The 19035-nt window shown below is 47.2% G+C and overlaps 3 protein-coding genes across 3 annotated transcripts; 1 reads left to right on the plus strand and 2 right to left on the minus strand.

Annotated features, from left to right (window-relative positions):
- Positions 1-686: 686 nt before the first annotated feature.
- IFT25 (intraflagellar transport 25) lies at positions 687-3070 on the minus strand. Its single transcript, XM_054286170.1, has 5 exons — positions 2894-3070; positions 2333-2439; positions 1971-2039; positions 1380-1423; positions 687-916 (listed from the first exon to the last, which is right to left on the minus strand). The coding sequence occupies exons 1-5, from the start codon at positions 2989-2991 to the stop codon at positions 809-811; spliced, it is 426 nt and encodes a 141-aa protein (XP_054142145.1). The 5' UTR covers positions 2992-3070; the 3' UTR covers positions 687-808.
- Positions 3071-3186: 116 nt separating this feature from the next.
- Positions 3187-9686, plus strand: LRRC42 (leucine rich repeat containing 42). The gene is made up of 8 exons (XM_054285794.1): positions 3187-3255; positions 4115-4602; positions 6689-6820; positions 7847-7965; positions 8328-8416; positions 8499-8612; positions 8764-8848; positions 9209-9686. The coding sequence occupies exons 2-8, from the start codon at positions 4130-4132 to the stop codon at positions 9463-9465; spliced, it is 1269 nt and encodes a 422-aa protein (XP_054141769.1). The 5' UTR covers positions 3187-3255; positions 4115-4129; the 3' UTR covers positions 9466-9686.
- A 2919-nt stretch (positions 9687-12605) lies between these two features.
- Positions 12606-16682, minus strand: LDLRAD1 (low density lipoprotein receptor class A domain containing 1). The gene is made up of 6 exons (XM_054286231.1): positions 16662-16682; positions 16207-16261; positions 14561-14695; positions 14098-14235; positions 13474-13602; positions 12606-12774 (listed from the first exon to the last, which is right to left on the minus strand). Exons 1-6 carry the CDS (start codon positions 16680-16682, stop codon positions 12629-12631), a joined length of 624 nt encoding a protein of 207 aa, XP_054142206.1. The 3' UTR covers positions 12606-12628.
- Positions 16683-19035: the final 2353 nt, after the last annotated feature.

Below are 19035 nucleotides of genomic sequence, written 5' to 3' on the forward strand. Positions count from 1 at the left end.
ATACATTGAGCTTGTGTATATAAAATGTTCCCTTTCAGTGACTTCAGGAGGCTTCTGAGCAAGACAATCTCTGTCAACATCTGTTTCCATGAATATTTGTTATGATGGTCCCAGCTTAAAGCACTGGCGGCTGTGACCTGATTCTAGAAAATATTTATAGAAACAAGGGGTTGGTCTACAATTATTAAAAGTATCAAAACACTTCATTTGACTTCAGATTATTTCCCTTCCTGCCCTGCCTCTCTCCCCCAGGTTATTTCTAAGCATTAGCAGATATTTATATTAATTCTAATAATCTCTGAGTTTGAGTTGATCAGAAATGTACCAATTTAAGGACTTTTGAAGGACTTGTTCAACAGTAGGAAGTAATACATCCCACTTAAGTAGCTCACACTTTTTTTTTCTATTTAATTCAGAGTGCAAGGGAAACATTTTATAGGAAATTGAGTTTTAATTGATGTATTATGTAAGCCTGATATAAATATACTACCTTAAATGGACTCAGTTATGTTCAGGTGTTCTAGGCTGACAGTTTAGGTTACAGAATGAAAAAGCTGTTACTACAATTAACAACTGCACTGTGTTGTGGTTGGACTTGATCATCCTAAAAGTCTTTTCCAACCTAAATGATTCCATATTCTCCTATTCTATTCCATACATTAAACCAGCAGGGAATACATACCACATCCATACCTTCAAAAACCACTTTAATACAGGGTGCTAATAATAAACATTCTCTGCAGTGCAGCTATCAAAATGTAACTTCCTCATAAAAAAATAAAAGTGGAGGCCCAAATTTAAGCAGGGCTCAAGTGTTCTCTGCTGTGCCCTCTGCCATCACCCGGTGCACTGACACAAAATGATCAAAGGCAGATTTGATGATGAAACGCAAGTAAGTGGCTTGGAACTCAGGAAGCTGCAGGAGGAATAAAAATAATGTTATTGCATTCTCTGTAGTAACAAAACTCCCCAACCACATTTGCAGAAGTTTGTTAAACCACAAGGATCTGGATCTTTCAGTGTCTGTTTTTTGAACTGCACATAAATTGAGTTATTTGACCTGCAACTCAAAAAAATCCCATCACCTCCTGAATTCTGCAGCCTTAAAGGCAGCAAGTGAAGGAGGGAGGATTGCCACACTTCTGGAAAGGGCCCTTACACCTCGTTAGGAGCACTAGGCAGGTGCAATTTCACAGCACAATCTACAGAGGAGCAGCTGGGAAGTGCAATTTCACACCAAAATCTACAAATTCTTCTCTTTAACACAAACTGAGCAATAATTGTAAATAAATACATGTTTGTTTTTTTTATGGTTTCTCCCCACTTAGTCCAGACATGCCATTTCATGAACACTACTGATGTGCACTGTAAATACTCACTGGAAATTCTTCCATTTGGAGCTGCCCTTCTCTGTGCTGCAAATCTAGAAAATATATTTTAAGGTAAATAATGAAGAATAATGTGCAATGTAGTGAAGTTTTCACTGGACTCAGAGTAGAGTTCAAGTGAGTTTAAGGACAATGAATTTACACTGCATATAGACAATGTTCTTTTTTATTTTTACAGGTGATTTCAGAGAATACTTTTTTGCAATATCCCAGTGTGTGTGTGTGTATATATCCCACTCATTACAGTGTTAAAAAAAGTCACCCAAGAGGCACTAAAAAAAGCCAATCCCCAAGCCAAACAATGCAGGAAATGGCACTCTATTATACTATGTAAGCCTGTTTTTAATTTTTGGAACATAAAGTGCACAAGTAGTGCTTTTAGCCCTTATACAGCATTTTGCTCTCCAAACTGCTGCAGAGACCAGCAGTGTTAACAAAATTCACTCAAACGTGACTGCTGCATTAAAGTCTAATAAAACAATCATCACCCCACACTTTACTCAATAAGTAGATGAGGGGTTACAGGGATTTGCTGAAAAACACCAACATTGCTCCCACAAAACCCCACAAACTCAGTCTTACCTTTTTCAACACACTGTTCAAAACCAACAGGGTCTTTAGATGTGCTTCTTTCAATCCTTAAGGTCCGCACTAAAATATATATCAATTCAAAATATTAACACAAGTTCTGATTCTTTATTGATACTGATATTTATTCCATCACTTTACAACCACAAAACACTTTCAGAGCATTAACTAATTTATTTTTTCTCTAAGCTATGGGGATTGTGGATATGAAGGATGATTGCTTTGTGAAAATGAATAGTTATGCAAAATTAAACCTTTAGGTGAAGTTAAATGTTTATGAATCTCTTAAAAGTGTTAAGGCACAGACACAATTTTAACATAGCACATATTACCTACTGCAAGACACAAAGTCTTACCCAAATAACACTGGATGGCAACTTTGCTGATTTTTACACATTTGGGAAAACCAATAATCAGTTCCTGTGGGAACATGCCTGTCGTCGTCCAAAATGTTTTGGAACTTCTGCAGAGAGAACAGGACAAAACACTCAGCCGCAGCTTTCCATCTATAACCATCTTGAATGAAATTTATCACAGAAAAATATAGAGGGGAAAGGAAGGGGGAGGTGGAAAAGGAAGGGTAGAAAAACAGGGGGACAGTGAGGAAGGGAAGGAGAGGGATGAAAAGGAGGAGGGGGAAGAGGGGGAAAGGGACGGGGGAGGCATTTTTATTTGGGGTACTGTCAGCAGCGCCCTGTATAAGGAGGGGCAGCTCTCTGGCGGCATTCCCACCTCGCCGGGCAGGCTCCGTACCCGGGCGGCCCCACAGGAGCGCGCAATGGCGGCGGGTCCCGAGCCGTTCCATCCTCCCAGTGGCGACCCCAGCGTGAGGGCGAAGGGCCGAGCCCGGGCCAGCCCCAGCGGGCTCCGTGCGGGAGGAGCCGCTCCCGCCGCCCGCGCCCCCGCCCGGCCCTCACCCGTCCGCCACGCTCTCGGCGGGGTGCTCGGCATCGCTGGACGTGGCCAGGACCAGGGCGGCCCCCGCCGAGCTCCGGCACCAGTCGGTGCCTCTCATCGCGGGCCGCGGGGCTGCCGCTCCCGGGCAACGGCGGCAGCTCCCCGCCTGCGGCCGCTCCCGCTGCGGGAAGCCGGGATCGCCCCTGGCAGGGCGGGGGAGGCCGGGCGGGACCCGCCGCTCCCGCCGTGCCCCGCTCCGCCCCGCCCGCCGCCCGCCCCCCGCGCGGCCCCGCCCGCCGCCCGCCGCCCGCGGGCGCTGCGGGACGGGCGGCGGGAGCTCCGAGCCCCGGCCCGGCTGACGGCGCGGCCCCTCCCGGGGCAGGTAGGTGGGATGAGGGGGGATCGGGGAACGAGCGGGATTCTGGCCTCCCTGCCCGGGCGGGGACCCTTCGCCCTGTGCCCCCTCCCCTTGTGCCCTTCCCCTCATGCCCCTTCCCCTGACGCCCCTCGGGGCTGTGCCCGCTCACGGCGCGCTCAGCCCCGGGCACAACCCGATCCCTTCACAGACCTTTCCCAGCGTAGCCCCAACCCCTCTCCGGGTTGGACTCCATCCCTTCGCACCCGCCTCCCCATCCTTTCCGGTACCCCCGGCCCCCCTCGGGCAGGGCCCGGTCCCCTCCCGCCCCGCAGGACCCGATCGCCAGCCCCGCAGGCCGGGAGCTGAGAGGATCCCGTCCCTGCCCTGCCCCTCGCCATGGCAGTTCCGGGCTCTCCTGCCCCCTGCCAGGACCCTGCTCACCAGCCAGAGCCCCCCGGCACCGGCTGGGGAAGGGGCACCGGGAGATTCCCACCCTGCCAGGGAGGGAGCTTCCAGCAGGCTCCATTGCCCAGCTGCAGTCAGACATGTGCCCTCCTCTTCCTCCTCCTCCCCCCGCTCCTGCCTGCAGCAGAGCCAGGCCTGGTTGTGGGGGCACTTCCCACTCAACCCCAGCCCCTCTCCCACTGCCCCATCTCCATCCCGGACCTGGGATCCATCCCGGGCCTCTCAGCCAGCCCGGGGGCCGGTTCCCACTCGGATGGGGTGTGTGGCAGGCAGCTCACAGCCCTGCTCCACACAGCCTGCCCTCCTTGCTACGTGGCCATGCTCAGGGCTCTAAGGGGAACTGCCAGCTTTAGGGGCTTCCCTGGGTCATGTTTTCCTCTGTGGCTGTTGTTCACCTGTCTGTGATTTGCTTTTGCAGAGCTGGTCGAGGGGAATGTCGTACTGTCTCCACTCAGAAAGCCATTTGGATACTGGGCCAATATACGTGCGTGAAAATGGGAAGCTGCATGTGGTAAATCGGGGTGCAGGCGGCGTACAGAATGTCACTCCCAAAGCAAGACCTTTTAGTCTGTTTTCCAGAACTTTTTCAGTGGAGCTGTGCATGAACAGGGAGGATGATAGGGCAAGGAGGCAGAGGACTGATCATTTCATCTTCACGTACACCAAGGAGGGGAACCTCCGCTACTCGGCCAAGTCCCTCTTCAGCCTCGTGCTGGGTTACATTTCTGACAATGTAGATCACATTGACTCGTTGATTGGTTTCCCAGAGCAGATTGCTGAAAAGCTCTTTTCAGCAGCAGAAGCGAGACAAAAGTTCACAGAGCCAGTGACAGGACTGAGAGCTCTGCAGAAGTTCACTGAAGCCTATGGCAGTTTGGTGCTGTGCTCACTGTGCTTGCGGAACAGGTAAGTGTGTCCCCTAACAATCTTGTCTTCTGCTAGCACACTTCAAGCTTCCCCTAAATTAAATTAAAAATACATTTTGGGCTTACAACACCACCTAATTTTAATGAAATGCCCTGAGCCTTATCTGATTCTTGTGCTTGCTGCCTTTCATCCCATACCTTTCCTACAAGTGCAGCTGTAGGTTTCATTTTAAGATAAAAATCATAACAGAGGTGACAGACTACATCTCTTTTAACCAACAGGGGATCTTATGTGGAGGATTAAACCTGCAACTATTTTTAACAATAATAATCAGCAGTTCTGTGGAAATCCGTGTGCTTAGTGCCTTCTCAGGCATTTCATGGGATGTTTCTGTAATTGCTGTTTAAAAGCTTTTCAGCACACTTAGCTGACTGTACAGATAAAATACACCCTTGCAAATTGTTCAGGTTTACCAACTATATAAGCTTGCTGTCATGTCTCATTTTGGGGGCTCAGAAGAAGATACAGACTTGTGGGTAAGTTTCAGGCTTTGAAATCAGGCAGGTTTTACCTTATTTTATTGTCGTTGCCACCCCCATATTGAATGTACTGTAACAAGGTCCTGATTACAGTTTTTCCATCTTCTCAATGCCCACATCTTTAACTGAAAGAGTCTTGCCAAGTTTAAAACTGGATTATGTTTTTAAAGCCTTGCTCCTACTGAAGTCCTTCCCAGTAATAGAACTGTTCTCTTCCATCTTTACACTTGAAAAAGGGATGGTTTATCCAGTTTAAAATCAAAGTACTGGCATATTCATCTGAAGTGCCAAGGGTGTTCTGAGCACAGTAGGAATGTTTGAGTAGAAGTCAATTATCCTTTGTTTTATCCTTTAAACCTACTCCCTTTTTATCTCTAGCACAGATAATTTTATGGGCTTAATTTAGAAATTAAGCTACTTCTGGCATCCTTTGCCATTACAGAAAGCTGAGTTAAGTATCAAGTCTTTGAAATCCAGGAAGTGAGGCATTAAGGCGTTTTCTGATGAATTTTATTTCTAAAAGAGCCCACTCTTCTCTCCAGAACCCTAACAGCTAATAATCTCTCTCAAGAACTGGCTTATGCTCTGACTGTACGTTGTGCTTTTTGCAGACCCAAATTGCACAGGCAAGGGGTGTGAGGGGGGGTGGTTTGATGGGTAAAATTACCCTGGGAGGATATTAAGGTCCTCTTATTTGCATGGACAAAGAGGTGTTCCTGCAGGGATCAAATTAAAAATCACCCCCAGTCTATGCAGTGAATTTGCTGGCCTCAGGGTGTGTCTTGCCATGGGGAATACGAGGTAAATTCAGGAGAGATCAGTGAATTTGGAGCCACAGGGGCAGCAAGAGGTGACTGCAGGGAGGTGCTGAGGGCTACGTGCTCATTACTGCATACTCATGCCTGCCATTCTTCAGTGGTTTGTTCCCATCTCTGAGCCTCCTCCTGAATGGCTCCAGCACAGATGTTTGCGTGGCTGCTGAGTGAATCAGAGCAGGGAACCAGCACAGCTAAAAAAAAAAAACAAAACCACTGAGTAACTGCTGCCTAGGGTGTAGCCACAGCTCTGGCCAGTCCTGGACTTCTACCCCTAGTCAAGCATTTTATTGACATATATAAAAAATAAAATTTTGCCACTGACAAGCTGTCCTGTCCTGTTTAAAATCCACGTTTGAGGTGGATTTTAAGCCTGGATGAATGTGGGTTTGTCTATACCCTTCATAGACAAGGAGGAAGAGCAGTTTGTGAAGCTGACTTATGATAAACTGGGATATTTTGCATTATCCTGAAATAATACAGCAATAATCTGTAAAGAAGCTCCTAATAGCAATATTTGCAAGTTGAAGTCTTGTTAGTCCAGTATTTTGCATCGAATCAAAACCATGACAGATCTAAGGAGAAGAATTCAGACATGTTGTGTGCCAGCTGCACATAAAGAGGTGCTTAGTGCAGCTGGGTAATTTCTGTCAATTTTCACATAGTACTTAGCAGAAACGAGTGCTTTGTGCTTATGACACTTGGGGATGTAGACACCTCCTTACATGCCTGAGCACTCACGGCTTTTTTTCTCTTTTTTTGGCTTTGCAGATACCTGGTTATCTCTGAAAAGCTTGAAGAAATTAAGTCTTTCCGGGAGCTGACGTGTTTGGATCTCTCCTGCTGTAAACTTGGAGATGAACATGAGCTGCTGGAACACCTCACCAAAGAGGCCCTGTCTAGGTACCAATTCCTTGAGCTAAAAATGACACTTTCTTTCCTACCACTAAGCAGTTCAAAGAATCAGGCTGAGACTTTAAAGGGAAGTTTCACAGGCTGCAGAGTGTAAGGTTGAAGATTTTGGTTGTTCATAAAACCTGTTCTGTAGCTAAACAAAATACAGAATTTATTGTACACAAAGCACATAATCATAAAAAGTACTAAAATGATGCAAGACAACTTACTGTCTCATATTTTATATCAACTTTTTGTAATTTTCATGGTCAGGGTAAGAAATGCATCTTTCACATTTGGAACAATTCTCCCTATTTTTAAGGGAGAACTTTATCAGCCAAATTTTTAACCAAACTAGTGTTCTCCATGAAGATTTCTGCAAGCAGGATGTTGATTATTTGGTTAGTTAACATCTCAAAACAGTAAATCTTGTAATTTTGTTTGGTACCAAAAAATGACAAGTAGATAATTTTGGAAGCATTAGGTAGGATGACTGCTAATTAAGGATATTATGTTGCTGTAAGATTTTGGTGCATTTTGCATCAAGGTTTATCTTGAAGTGCTCTGAAGAGAGCACTTCAATTTGATGTTTTTCCCTGAGTTTTGTTAATCAGTGCTGTAAGACCTCATTATTTTCTTGAAATCACTGCTTATGATCACTTATCGAATCTGCCCTCTCTCAGTTTGCCAAGCATTTTTTCTTAGTTTTGAGTGCATTTCAGTTTGGCAGCCCTGGTATAAAGAACTTCAGGGTATAAAGAAGCTTATTGTCTCTGTTGGCAAATGTTTGGCTCTAGGATCAGTTTGTCACTGGAGCTGTGGGAATTGCTGCTCAAGCAGTGCTTCTGTTGAGCTAGCAGGGAAATATAAAGATATTTGTTACTCCTGCTAACCCAGGCTCCTTCCTCACTGCTTTTTACAGTGAGCCTGGAGGGCTTGGCACAGGATGACCCTTCTGACACAGAGTTTTGGGACATTTTGCAAAACTCTCAGGAATAATGACCATAAACTCTGTGTTTGTACCTGTGCTGGCAGTGTGAAGAGGCTTCTCCTGAAGGACAACTCCCTGTCAGACGCCGGCCTGCGCAGGATGACAGCGCCCGTCCGTGTGCTGAAAAAGGGGCTGGACAATCTGCTGGTGCTGGACTTGTCCTGTAAGTGCTCCATGTCCCACAACAGAGAGAACCTGTGTCCTTTCTGATAAAGAATTTATCCTCCTTAAGGATTCCTTCCACTGAAGGAATACCATTAATTTGTTGATTCCTATGAGCCAGCCCCAGATTTGACCAGCAGCCTCCTGGAAGGCACAGGGCACACCTGAGGTCTCAGGCATTTGCTACTTACATAAATATTTTTAGTAGTTTGAGAATTTGTGTTGTAAATGTTTCCATTTTGATAATTAGAGGGGGAAAGTCAGTCTTGTTCCAGTATTAGCTTTTGGAACAAATACTTCCTTGGTGTTTTGATAATCTTTTTCCACGTCATGCAACTTAATTAACTTTACTTGGCCTTACAGGTAACCCTAAAATCACAGATGTGGGAATTGGATACCTTCTTTCTTTCAAGAAACTGAATTGTTTGGACATTTCTGGCACAGGTCTCAAGGTAAAAACCATCAGAAGAAGTTTACTGGACAAGTGTAATAAAATTCTTGCCCTCTGACTGCTTTATGTCCCTTTTTCCCCAGGATGTTGATGCTGTTATAAAGCGGCTTCAAATGCAGATAGGCCTGGTTCACTCAAAAGTGCCTCTGAAAGAATTTGATCACAGTAACTGCAAAACAGAGGGATGGGCAGAGCAGGTAAGGGGGGGTTAAACCTGTCTTACTCTATAAAATTTTGCCATATAGAATACAAAATTGCTGAATAGGAAAGAACGAGGGATGGAGTTGTTTCCAATGATATTTCTGTAAGTTTTGCAAGACATTTGAACTGCTTCTTTTGTTCTTTCAGACAGTTCTGCAGTGGGAGCAGGCAGTTTTGGAGGCCATGAAGCCCCAGGACAACCTGAGATCCAGAGTAACAGCTCTTCACTTCTGTACGTAACTGCATGGACACCACAGAGTTGATTTATTTTCTTTTCTACAGGGACTATTCCCACACTTTTTTGGGTTATAGTACAAATAGTATCTCAGATGTGAAGTTCCAGCCCTTTGTGTAACTGCATTACAATGTAGTTGAGTTTTTTCATTTGTTAAACTTGTGGATAATTCAAGTACAGCTCATATAACAACTGAGTTTTTTCCTTAATATTCTGAGTCCAAAATATAAATGATTTTTTTTTTCCTGTGCACATTTCCAAGTTGGCTTGGCCAAAACAGTTTGTACCACAAAGTTCTGCATTTTACAGCATAATTCTGTTTTTCCCAAAATCTAAACTTGATATTTTTGCTTGTAGATGGCAAGACACACAGAATAGAGGAAGTAGTCAAATGCACACTGGTGGAGCCAGAAACTAAAGCATCTGGAAACTTGCAGTTTTATAAAGAAAACATTGAAAATTGCCATTTACCTTTGAAAAAGGAGGTTGCAGGCAGCCATGAATTAAAGAACAATAAAAAAAGAGCTTTGGCTGAACAAGAGAGAGAAAGGACTTCCAAACAGAAGCATCTGTGCCTCACTGTGGAGGACTGGGATTTGTTAAATACCTACTGAGTCAGAAAGAAGTGGGTCTTTTGTTTGTTGTTCTCTTGCTGATGACAGGATTTGGACATATTGAGAGGGAGTGACAAAGTACTGTTAAATCTGGTTGCTGTGACATGCCTGTGGGGTAGCCTGTGCTGGGGGAGGGATAGAGACAAGAAGGTTGGTAATGCTACTGTATATTTTCAATACATAATAATTTTTTCAAATAAAGTTTTTGTTGTCATCCTTAACTAACTCTTCTGATAAAAGTGTTTTTCACCAAAACAGCTGCTCCCATCCCTGCTGCTCTCCTGCTTCTCGAGGGGCAGGACACAAATCACTGCAGCTCATCTGAAATGAGGCTGCACTTGGGTTGTCAGTGCCGTGGGATGTTTACAGTGCTGCTAGAACAGAAACCTCAGCCTGAAAGCACCAGGCTGTGCTGGTGGGGCTGTGCAGAGGGAGGGAGCACAAAGGATAAGCACAGACCTCTGGGAAGGGAGGCAGAGGCAGCAACACCTCAGCAACAGCCATTGCAGAAGCACAAAGTGGAACACAAGTCCCTTTTCTTTCTCATTTTAGCCCAGGAAATGAGGTTACTGTAGAGATTATGCTCTGCAGTTGTAATTTGTTCTCCCTTACAAGCAAATTCACTGCATTTGAGATCATCCTGTGGTTTAAAACCCATTTTCAGCGTGCCTGCAATACACTAACTGTGGTTCTCCATCTGACAACACTGAGGGGCGTTTATAATTCAAATATTAATTATGCAGATCAGCTGTAAATCACCTGGACACTCAGAGCTGTTCTGTGTTGGTGTGTGCAGCTCTAATGCTGCAGGTAACTGTTAAACACTGAATCCCTGCCCTGAGTGTTTCCATCACAACTGGCTGAGGAGCACAGTGCTCATCATTGTCCTCTTGGGCCTCAGGAGACCAAGGATTTTCTCCAGGTTTCCCCTATAGTGCTTCTTCCTTTTACACTGTTGTCTACCATAATTCATCACCAAGAAAAAGCAGCACATCCTTGGAAACCATGAAGAGGCCAAGAAAATGAACTTCAGCTCAGAAATGCATAAGGAACAAAACCCCTTTGTCTTTTCCTTAGTGCTGAATTTTCCTCAAAAAAGGACTACACACAAACAAAACAGGCACACTTGCATTCAAATCCTAATTTCTTTTCCCAGAAACTCAAGGCTATTAATACCTTCCCCTGACAACTACATCAGCTCTCTGCTGAGACAAATTATGGCACAAACTGTGATTCAAAACAGTGGCTCAGTGGGGAGGAAGATGTGCAATCTTCCCCCTCAAGCTGTCTCTGGTGCAATTGCCACCATGGAATTTTTGGCCATCCCTTCCACCATTGGAGATATGCTGATCTGACCATGGAGAGATGCACATTTTTTTACCAATCCTAATTTTACCAAACCCCTTACCTGGGTCCTGAGCATAAGGGTTCCTATATATTTTTTTTTTTTAAACAATCCTTACTGCACTGGGATGACATTTTACAGGCACAGAGAGAAAACAAGTTGTGCATTCTGGCCAGGCCTGGAGAGAGACAGGTGAGTAAAAGCAGCTTTACCATTCCCCCATGCAGAGTTTTGCCATCTCATTCCAGGCAGAGTGTGAGTCACAATACTGTAAAGCTATTTATAAAAAGATCTCTCAGATTTCCAGCTGTATCCCAGTGACAAATTAGAGGCAACATTCACCATTGATCTGAGTTACAGTGACAGGCAGAGCTGCAGATCACAGGACTGAGAAGAAATGAGGGAACAGGGGTTTATTTTTAAATATCTATGACCTGAGGTGGCAATGGGAAGAAGATCACCTCATGGGATTTTTTTGGGGCCTAGAAAAGTAAGAATACTCACTGTAAATGTGGGGTTTTCCTCGATGTTTTAGACACAGATGAGATTTTCAAAGGAGCAGAGAAAACCTCATCTTTTTCAATTTCAGTGTCATGTCCACACCTATATCCTGAGGACTGCTTGGAAGGCTTGGCTGCCTGACTGTGCCCTGCTGGCAGAGGAACAAAACAAGCAGCAAACAGATCCAGTGCCATCCCACACCACCCTGGGAGCTGCACTCGATTTTCTGCTGCTCTCTGCTCCAAGGCTGACACTTCCTTTTCCTCCTTTCTTTGCCAGCTTCAGTGAGACGCATCCCAGCTCCATGGCTGTTCTCAGCCTGCTGCTGCAAAACTGCACAGCCCTCAGGGAAGATCAGGTTATTTACATGCTGGTTCCCTGCCATGGCTGTCAGGGACAGCTACTCTGTCACAGGGACATGATTTATCCCTCCCAAATCCTGAAACTTCTCCAGTTTTCCATGCCATTACACTCCCTGTGTTGGCCTTCATGGTTTGAGAAGAGGTTTGATGCAGGAGGTGGCCTGAGCAGCAGCTCCCCACGGTGTCACTCCCAGCACAGCATTCCCAAGGAAGTGTCCTAGGAGCATCAGAGCCCTCAAAGCCACTGCTGAAAGCACCTGCAGATGTGTTTTGAACACAAACAGAAGAACCAGCGAAGATCAGGCCTATGGAGCCTCACTCAGCTCCTGCTGCTCGGGGCAGCTCTCAGTATGGATGCCTGCAGAGGCCCTGGGATGTCCAGAGAGGAGGAATCCCTGGCCCAGGCAGTGCCAGCCGTAGCTGGTGAAGCCTCCCCAGCCCAGCATCCAACCCAGTGCTGCCCATGAAGGAAATGTCCCCTTGACATGGCACAGCCTCCTGGCAGCTGTCCCACAGCCAGTGTTCGTCCAGCTGAGGTCTGCCACAGGCCCTGCTGGTGTCACTGCACTGTGAGGGGGATCTGTCCATGTCACCGCGCTGTGAGGGGGATCTGTCGGTGTCACCGCGCTGTGAGGGGGATCTGTCAGTGTCACCGCGCTGTCAGGGGGATCTGTCCATGTCACCGCGCTGTGAGGGGGATCTGTCCATGTCACCGCGCTGTGAGGGGGATCTGTCGGTGTCACCGCGCTGTCAGGGGGATCTGTCCATGTCACCGCGCTGTGAGGGGGATCTGTCAGTGTCACCGCGCTGTCAGGGGGATCTGTCGGTGTCACCGCGCTCTGAGGGGGATTTGCTCGGCCTGGAGCTCCCCAAGCAGGTGCAGGGCAGGACCCGAGGCTCCAGGGTGAGGTGTGGGAAGCGCCCTGCTGTCCCCAGCAGGGATGGGCGCCAGGATTCAGGCTGGGCAGAGGAACTCGTCGGACCAGCCCAGGCAGTGCTGGATTCCATCCCGGCACAGCCTCCGGGGGATGCAGGAGCAGAACTCGAAGTGCACGGAGATGCAGCTCCACCACTCCTGCCCACACGGGGGACAGGCAGCTGCTGGAAGGACACAAAAGAGGGAACTGAAATGCTTCTGCTGCACTGACCCTCTCCCTCCTCCCTTCCATGGGTCAAATCCTTTCATCCCCCTAGCAGAAAAGCTGCTGGTGACAACCCTGTGACTGTGGGCCCACCAAAGCAGACACTGGCTTGGTGCTGTCACAACCAGAGTGTGACATTGCAGTGACCTTCATGGCAGAGAGGCCATCCTCAGAGGAACAACTAACTGCAATTTTTTCCCCTCCTTTTTGTTTTTTTGTCCAAAACCATGGGGGTGACTTAGGAACAAATCTGCTGCTCATTTTAGCAAGACTCAGCTCCTGCACAGCTTGGAGACCCACTCATCTGCTGACCAGCTACCAAAGGCCAGTTTGAATGGTTACTACTAACAACAGCCACATATTCTGATGAAACTGCTCCACATCAGCAAGCCACGGAGAAAGAGCAATTTTTGGGACTGGGAGCAAAGCACAGATCCTTTCCTCTCTCAGGTGCCACCAGGCTTTGACACAGAAGCCTCGGCAGCCAGGGGACTGAGCCTGCAGGGCTCAACACTAACACCCCATCCCAGCTATTTTGTGTTTCAGTGGTGGGTGCCAGCCTCCAGGCATTTCCAGCAGCATCCGCAAGCACCACACCTGTGGAAGCTGCTGCAATCCATGAGCAGAAAGACAGGAGCCAGCAGACAGACAGACTTACAGCTCCAGGACTCGTCAGAGCAGTCCCCGCAGTCATTCATCCCGTTGCACCTCTGGTCAGCATAAACCCAGGATCTGGGATTGCTGCAGTAGAAAACCAGATATCCTGGGAGGCTGTGGGGCAAGTCACCTGCAAGGGCACACACAGGACATGATAAACTCCCCCAGTTTAACTGGGGATGGCTAAAATGGGGATGGCAGGCACCAAAGGCTGCTGCCAGGACACTTCCCCTGCAGTATCAAACAAGCATGAACAAATGGGGAAGCTCTGTGGTGGGACACAGGAAGTCTGCCCCAGGTTTCTGCTTTATTGATTTTTTTTTCCCCAGGGTGACTGAACAATAAATTACCCACGAAGGCATACAGCTTCACTGATGGAGGAAAACTACATCATGGTTTAAAAAAAATCCTAGGAAGATCACATCAGCTTGAAGTCTCTAATTCCTGGTATTCCTGCTAAGTTTTGGTCAATGCCATCTCTCAGCATCTGCCCTACAAAGGCTCTACCAGGCCTGTCTGCTCCTGTAGGCAGCCAGAAGCACAGAGCAGGGTTAGAGGAACCCTGGCTGCTGTCTCACAGCTGGAAGATCAGTGCAGGGGGGATGCTCACAACAAAACCACTCACCACAGAGCTGCTCCTGCTCATCCTCTCCATTCCTGCAGTTGCTGACTCTGTCACAGACCCAGCTGGCAGGGACACAAGTCACTCTGTCGTCACACAGGAAGCCTGTCCTGTTATTAGGGGCTATGCAGAGGCGGTTCACTGAGGGGAAAGCAAGAAAACCTTTATTTTCCAGCATTTTTGTGATAAGAGGAATAGATCAAGGGGAGTAAAGGTGGGATTCTGAAATTAATTTTTTGTTCTGGAAATAACCAGGGGCCAGAATTAATTTCTGGTAGGTTCATGGCAGAATCTGAAAACCCCGCCAGCAGTCTTAAGCATGACAGTGCTAGCCAGAGTTATCCCAGCCCTGTGGAGCAGGGAATGCCTGGCGGCCATTTGGGCTGAGCAAAGCTGGTACAGCTGTGCTCATGCAGCACCATTTCTGCCTCCCTTACCAACAAACCAACCCCTCTGGGGATCCAACCTGGTGCCCGTGGCAGGAGTGCCAGGGCTGCCACCGCCGAGGCCACGGCGGCCACGAGGACGAGCAGCGCCAGGGCAGAGATGCAGAGGTGCCTCTGTGTGCAGCCAGGGCGGGCACCACAGGGATGGCAGCACCCTGGGGGAGGCAAGAGAGACAGTGAGGGACTGAGGAAGGGTCTGGGGTGTTTCAGAGGGGAACAGTGCAGGGACATGAGGCTGGTGTTTTGGGGGTCTCTCCATAGGGGCTGCTGGGGGTTAGGGGTTGAGAGTGGAGTTTAAGAGCCAAACTCCTCCATTAAACACCTCCTAGTGGGGAATTTTGCTGCTTGCAGTGTGGAAGAAGTTGTGCTGCTGCTACAGAGCCCTGGGGTGGAATGGCACAAGCCCCACATCTCCATGGAGCTCATCCTGTGGGCTCAGAGAAGGGGGATGAAGGTCAAACCCCTGTGGGACAGCAGTGACACTGAAACAGGGCAGCTGGTGTGAGGCTGGGGAAGGTGCCCTCCAAGAGCCCACAACAAAATTCCCCACGAGGTAAGATTTCATTTTACAGCACTTCAGGCTTTCTGCCCCAGCTAGGACTCCCACTCCCATGAAATGAGGCTGGACTATCAGCCCAGAATGGTGAGAAGGAACTGAAGAGCTGCCCTTCCCCTCCCTAACAACATCTCCAGGGCACAGCAACCTTCCAGGGCCTCCACCTTTCAGAAAGTCAGGGACATAAATCAAACCAACTGCAGAAGCTAAAGGCCAAACCCACAATCACAGCAACACAATGGCAGCACAGGGCACCCACCCTCACCTCAGCAACCTGCACCTGCAGCTCTGCCTCGAAACCAACAGGGTATATCCCTCCATTCCTTCATATTCCCACACCAATAGCAAAAAATATCAGTGTGGTCATCTCAGAAACAAGTAACCAGTCACTTAAGGCAATCCTGCCTGAATAATTGCTGTTGGTACAGCTGAACTTAAAAATTTTTTAATTAGAATTTTAAAAAGCTTTCAGGAACTTAAAGAATTCTTAATTTGTATTAGCTGTACTTTGTGTTTACTTAGTTGTTTTAGTGTTCAAACTCAAGGGAAGGCACAGCCTTTGCTCAACAGCAAAAGGATCCTGATTCCAGCAAGCTCCCCCTCTGTCATGCTCAAGCAAGAGGCAAACCCAGATTTCAGCTCAGAAGAGAAATGGTGAATTGCAGCATGTCTGTGTCTACAAAACACCTCTGACTACAAAGCACAACAATTACAGACAGACTTGAGTATAAAATAATGGTGCTGATGAAATGTTGCAAGCTGAACTACAGGCTTGCTATTTGGTTCTCTTTGATTCCACCTCATGCTTCAGAGCGTGAGCAAAATTTACTGAAGTTTGGCTATTAAGACATAGGGAAAGGCCACAGCAAGCTCATTGTGAGCCTGTGACAGACAAGGATCACCTATCATACAACTGTACATATGTCTGCCAGCTCCAGGCCAACACAGAACGGCTGAAGTTTATTGATTTTATAGTCTGGACATTTCACTACACAGAAAAGAGGGAAAATCAGTCCAAACAGACCATAAATACTGGTTGTATTTTATATTACATTGATAGTTTCCATTGATTTATACTTTAATAATAGAACTCTGTATTTTCTTCATTACCTCTTTTTCCAGAGAAGGACTCTGTTGAACCAAAAGTAGCTACATCACCGTTTCTCTGGAAGGAAAGGGATAAAAGAGATTTACAGAATCCCACAGCCACACAAACTTCACCTTTCTAGTTCTCACATCTTACCCAGGAATGCCTCATGTACCCCATTATTGTTACACACAAGCAAAAATTACCTCGGTGAAAACATGGCCCACCTTTAATTCCCAAAACAATCAATCCTATCCCTTTTTAACCTTAATTACCCATTTGTAAAACAAGCACCAACCAAGCCCAGTGCTTTATATCAACTCTTCTCTTTTGTATCAAGGTAAGTAGAAACAGCTCAAAATCTCAGAGAAACAACTCAAAATCTCAGAGAAAGCAGTGATAAAGAGGTCAGGCAAACAGGACAGGCAAGAACACTTCAGGGAACAGCTGTATGTAGGATTTCTCTGAAGAACTGTACCTGGGGATGAGTTTTGTTCATGTTTCCAGAGCTCCAGGGACTGCAGGGAGTTCTCTGCACCTGAGCACAGGTAAAGTTACCAGGATACAAACCCAACAGAGGCAGGAGAGCAAGGAGAGCACCTCACAGGCAGGAGGGACTGGCAGGGCAGCGCTGAGCCTCTGCCCCAGCCCCCAGTGAAAGCCAACAGCAAACTCTCTCATTCTTCTTGTCCTGAAGGTGGTTTCGCAACAGGGCATTAGACAGCTCAGAGTAAACAGAGATTTAGGGAACTGAGGCCCTGCTGCCAGGCTGGAAGACAAGCACTCACCTCTAGCTCATGCTGACTGCATTTATCCCCGTGCTGGTCATGGAAAACCCCTGCACAGTTAAAGCTTGAGGGAAATGAAAGTCTCATCTTCATGCAAGTCTCCTGTCTCCACACGTCCTTCCCAAGCCAGAGCTGTCCCACTGCCCTTGTGGCAGCACCAGCCCAGGCTCCTGCCAGATGATGGGATCTCAGGAGAGCTGTGCAGGGTACAACCATCTGGAACAGCTTCCTGGCTTGGGCAATGAGCACAGGCACAGGAAATTCCCCACGGTCCTTTTTGACTTGAGTGCTTGAATTTCCAGGCCTGCAGGAAGGCTTAGCAGCTCAGCCTGCAGCAAACATGAACTTACAAATACATTGGAGCCTTCTAAACTGACTGCAGGTCTTGGCACAGCTCCCACAGAGAGGAGTTTTACAGCTTCAAGGATGAAATCTCACGAGCAGGCAACTTTTCTTGGGGGTAGTGAGGAGAAAAAGCATAAAGTTTTTGAGGAGCCTGGATTATTCTTGCAACACGGTCCAGAAGACACAAGTGCTTCCAAATTGTTGTCACCCCACAGGCCATGACTCCTCCCCAGGCAGGACAGCCCCACCAGGGCTGTGGAAGAGAGGCTGGCAGCCAGATTGTCTCTGAGCTGGCATTGCCTTGAGCTGACTCAAAGCACCACATCATGCCTGACATGGAGGGACAGCTACAGCTCCAACTTCCCTCTCCATCCCCCCAATTATACTGAGTTAACACACTCCTCCTGGCCAGGGCATCTCCAGCCCTGTCCTCACAGACCAGCCACAATTAAACACAGCTTTGTAGGAGCTCCTCCTTCAGTACAGCAGCACCAACTTGTCCAAAACAGAAGCTTCTCACAGGAATACATCACTACTAAAGGCGGTGCTAGAAAACTCCTGTTTCAAGAAGGATCTTGGGTGAAAACATCCAATGCCAAGTAGCAAACAGTCTGCAAGTCTGGGCAGCTGCTGCAATGTGGAAAAATGTCAGACTAAGCACATCTTGAATTCTGGATCCCTTGCTCTTTAAAGAGGAAGTCTCAGTTTCTAATCAGACTTGATTCAGGACTATTTTGAGCCTTCCTAAAGCTTATTAGGTGGTTGGGAGTTTGCTAAGAACCCTGTGTAAGAGCCAGGTAAAGCAGGCCAGCTGTGCATACCCTGCAAAACAATCTACAATGAAGAATTGAAATGTGGAGTCAACCCATCCTTGGGGACAAATGTCTGTAAGAGATGTACAGAGAGGGACAACAGAGCTGGGGAAGGCTCTGGAACACAAGAGTGATGAGAAACACCTGAGGGAGCTGGGGGGGCTCAGCCTGGAGAAAAGGAGGCTCAGGAGGGAACTTCTCACCCTTTGTAACTCCCTGAAAAGAGGCTGGAGCCAGGTGAGGTCAGGCTCTTCTCCCAATTGACAAGCAACAGGACAAGAGGAAACAGCCTCAAATTGCACCAGAGGAGGATTAGATTGGATAGCAGAAAAAAAATTATTCACTGGAAGAGTTGTCAGGCATTGGATCAGGCTGCCCAGGGCATGTGATCAGACTACCCCTAAAGCCATGTGCATGTGGCACTTAGGGACATGGGTTACTGGTGGCATTGGCAATACCAGGGAAATGGTTGGACTCATTCTTGGAGGTCTTTTCCAAGCTAAAAATTTTGATGATTCTACAACCTGACATCTACCACCATCTGTTTGCTGCTCCAGGATTATCAAGCTCAGCTGTAGCCAACCAGGCAGTTGGATTTCAGAGCAGTTACCCCACATCAAAGGCTGCTTAGAGTTCAAAAAAAAAGAGTTCATGACAGCGATGTAAGAAAGATAAGCAAGCTCTTCAGAAGTATAAAAAATAATAAATAAAAAAATTCAAATATCAGAAAAGCTGAAGAGGCAACAAGTATCAGTGTATCCACTATGATAGAAGGTTATTGTTAATTCTAGCACCTAAAACCTCCCCAATTTCCCTCAAATGTACCTGGGCTATTTCTGCCAGCAGTGAATTGCACACACTTAAGAGGGTCACCTCATTTGCGTCCAGATGATTCCATTCTAAACCC

The sequence above is a fragment of the Melozone crissalis genome, unplaced genomic scaffold (assembly GCF_028551555.1).
Source record: "Melozone crissalis strain CALT ecotype California unplaced genomic scaffold, PUWL_Pcris_2 ptg000045l_1, whole genome shotgun sequence".
Lineage (NCBI taxonomy): Eukaryota > Metazoa > Chordata > Aves > Passeriformes > Passerellidae > Melozone > Melozone crissalis.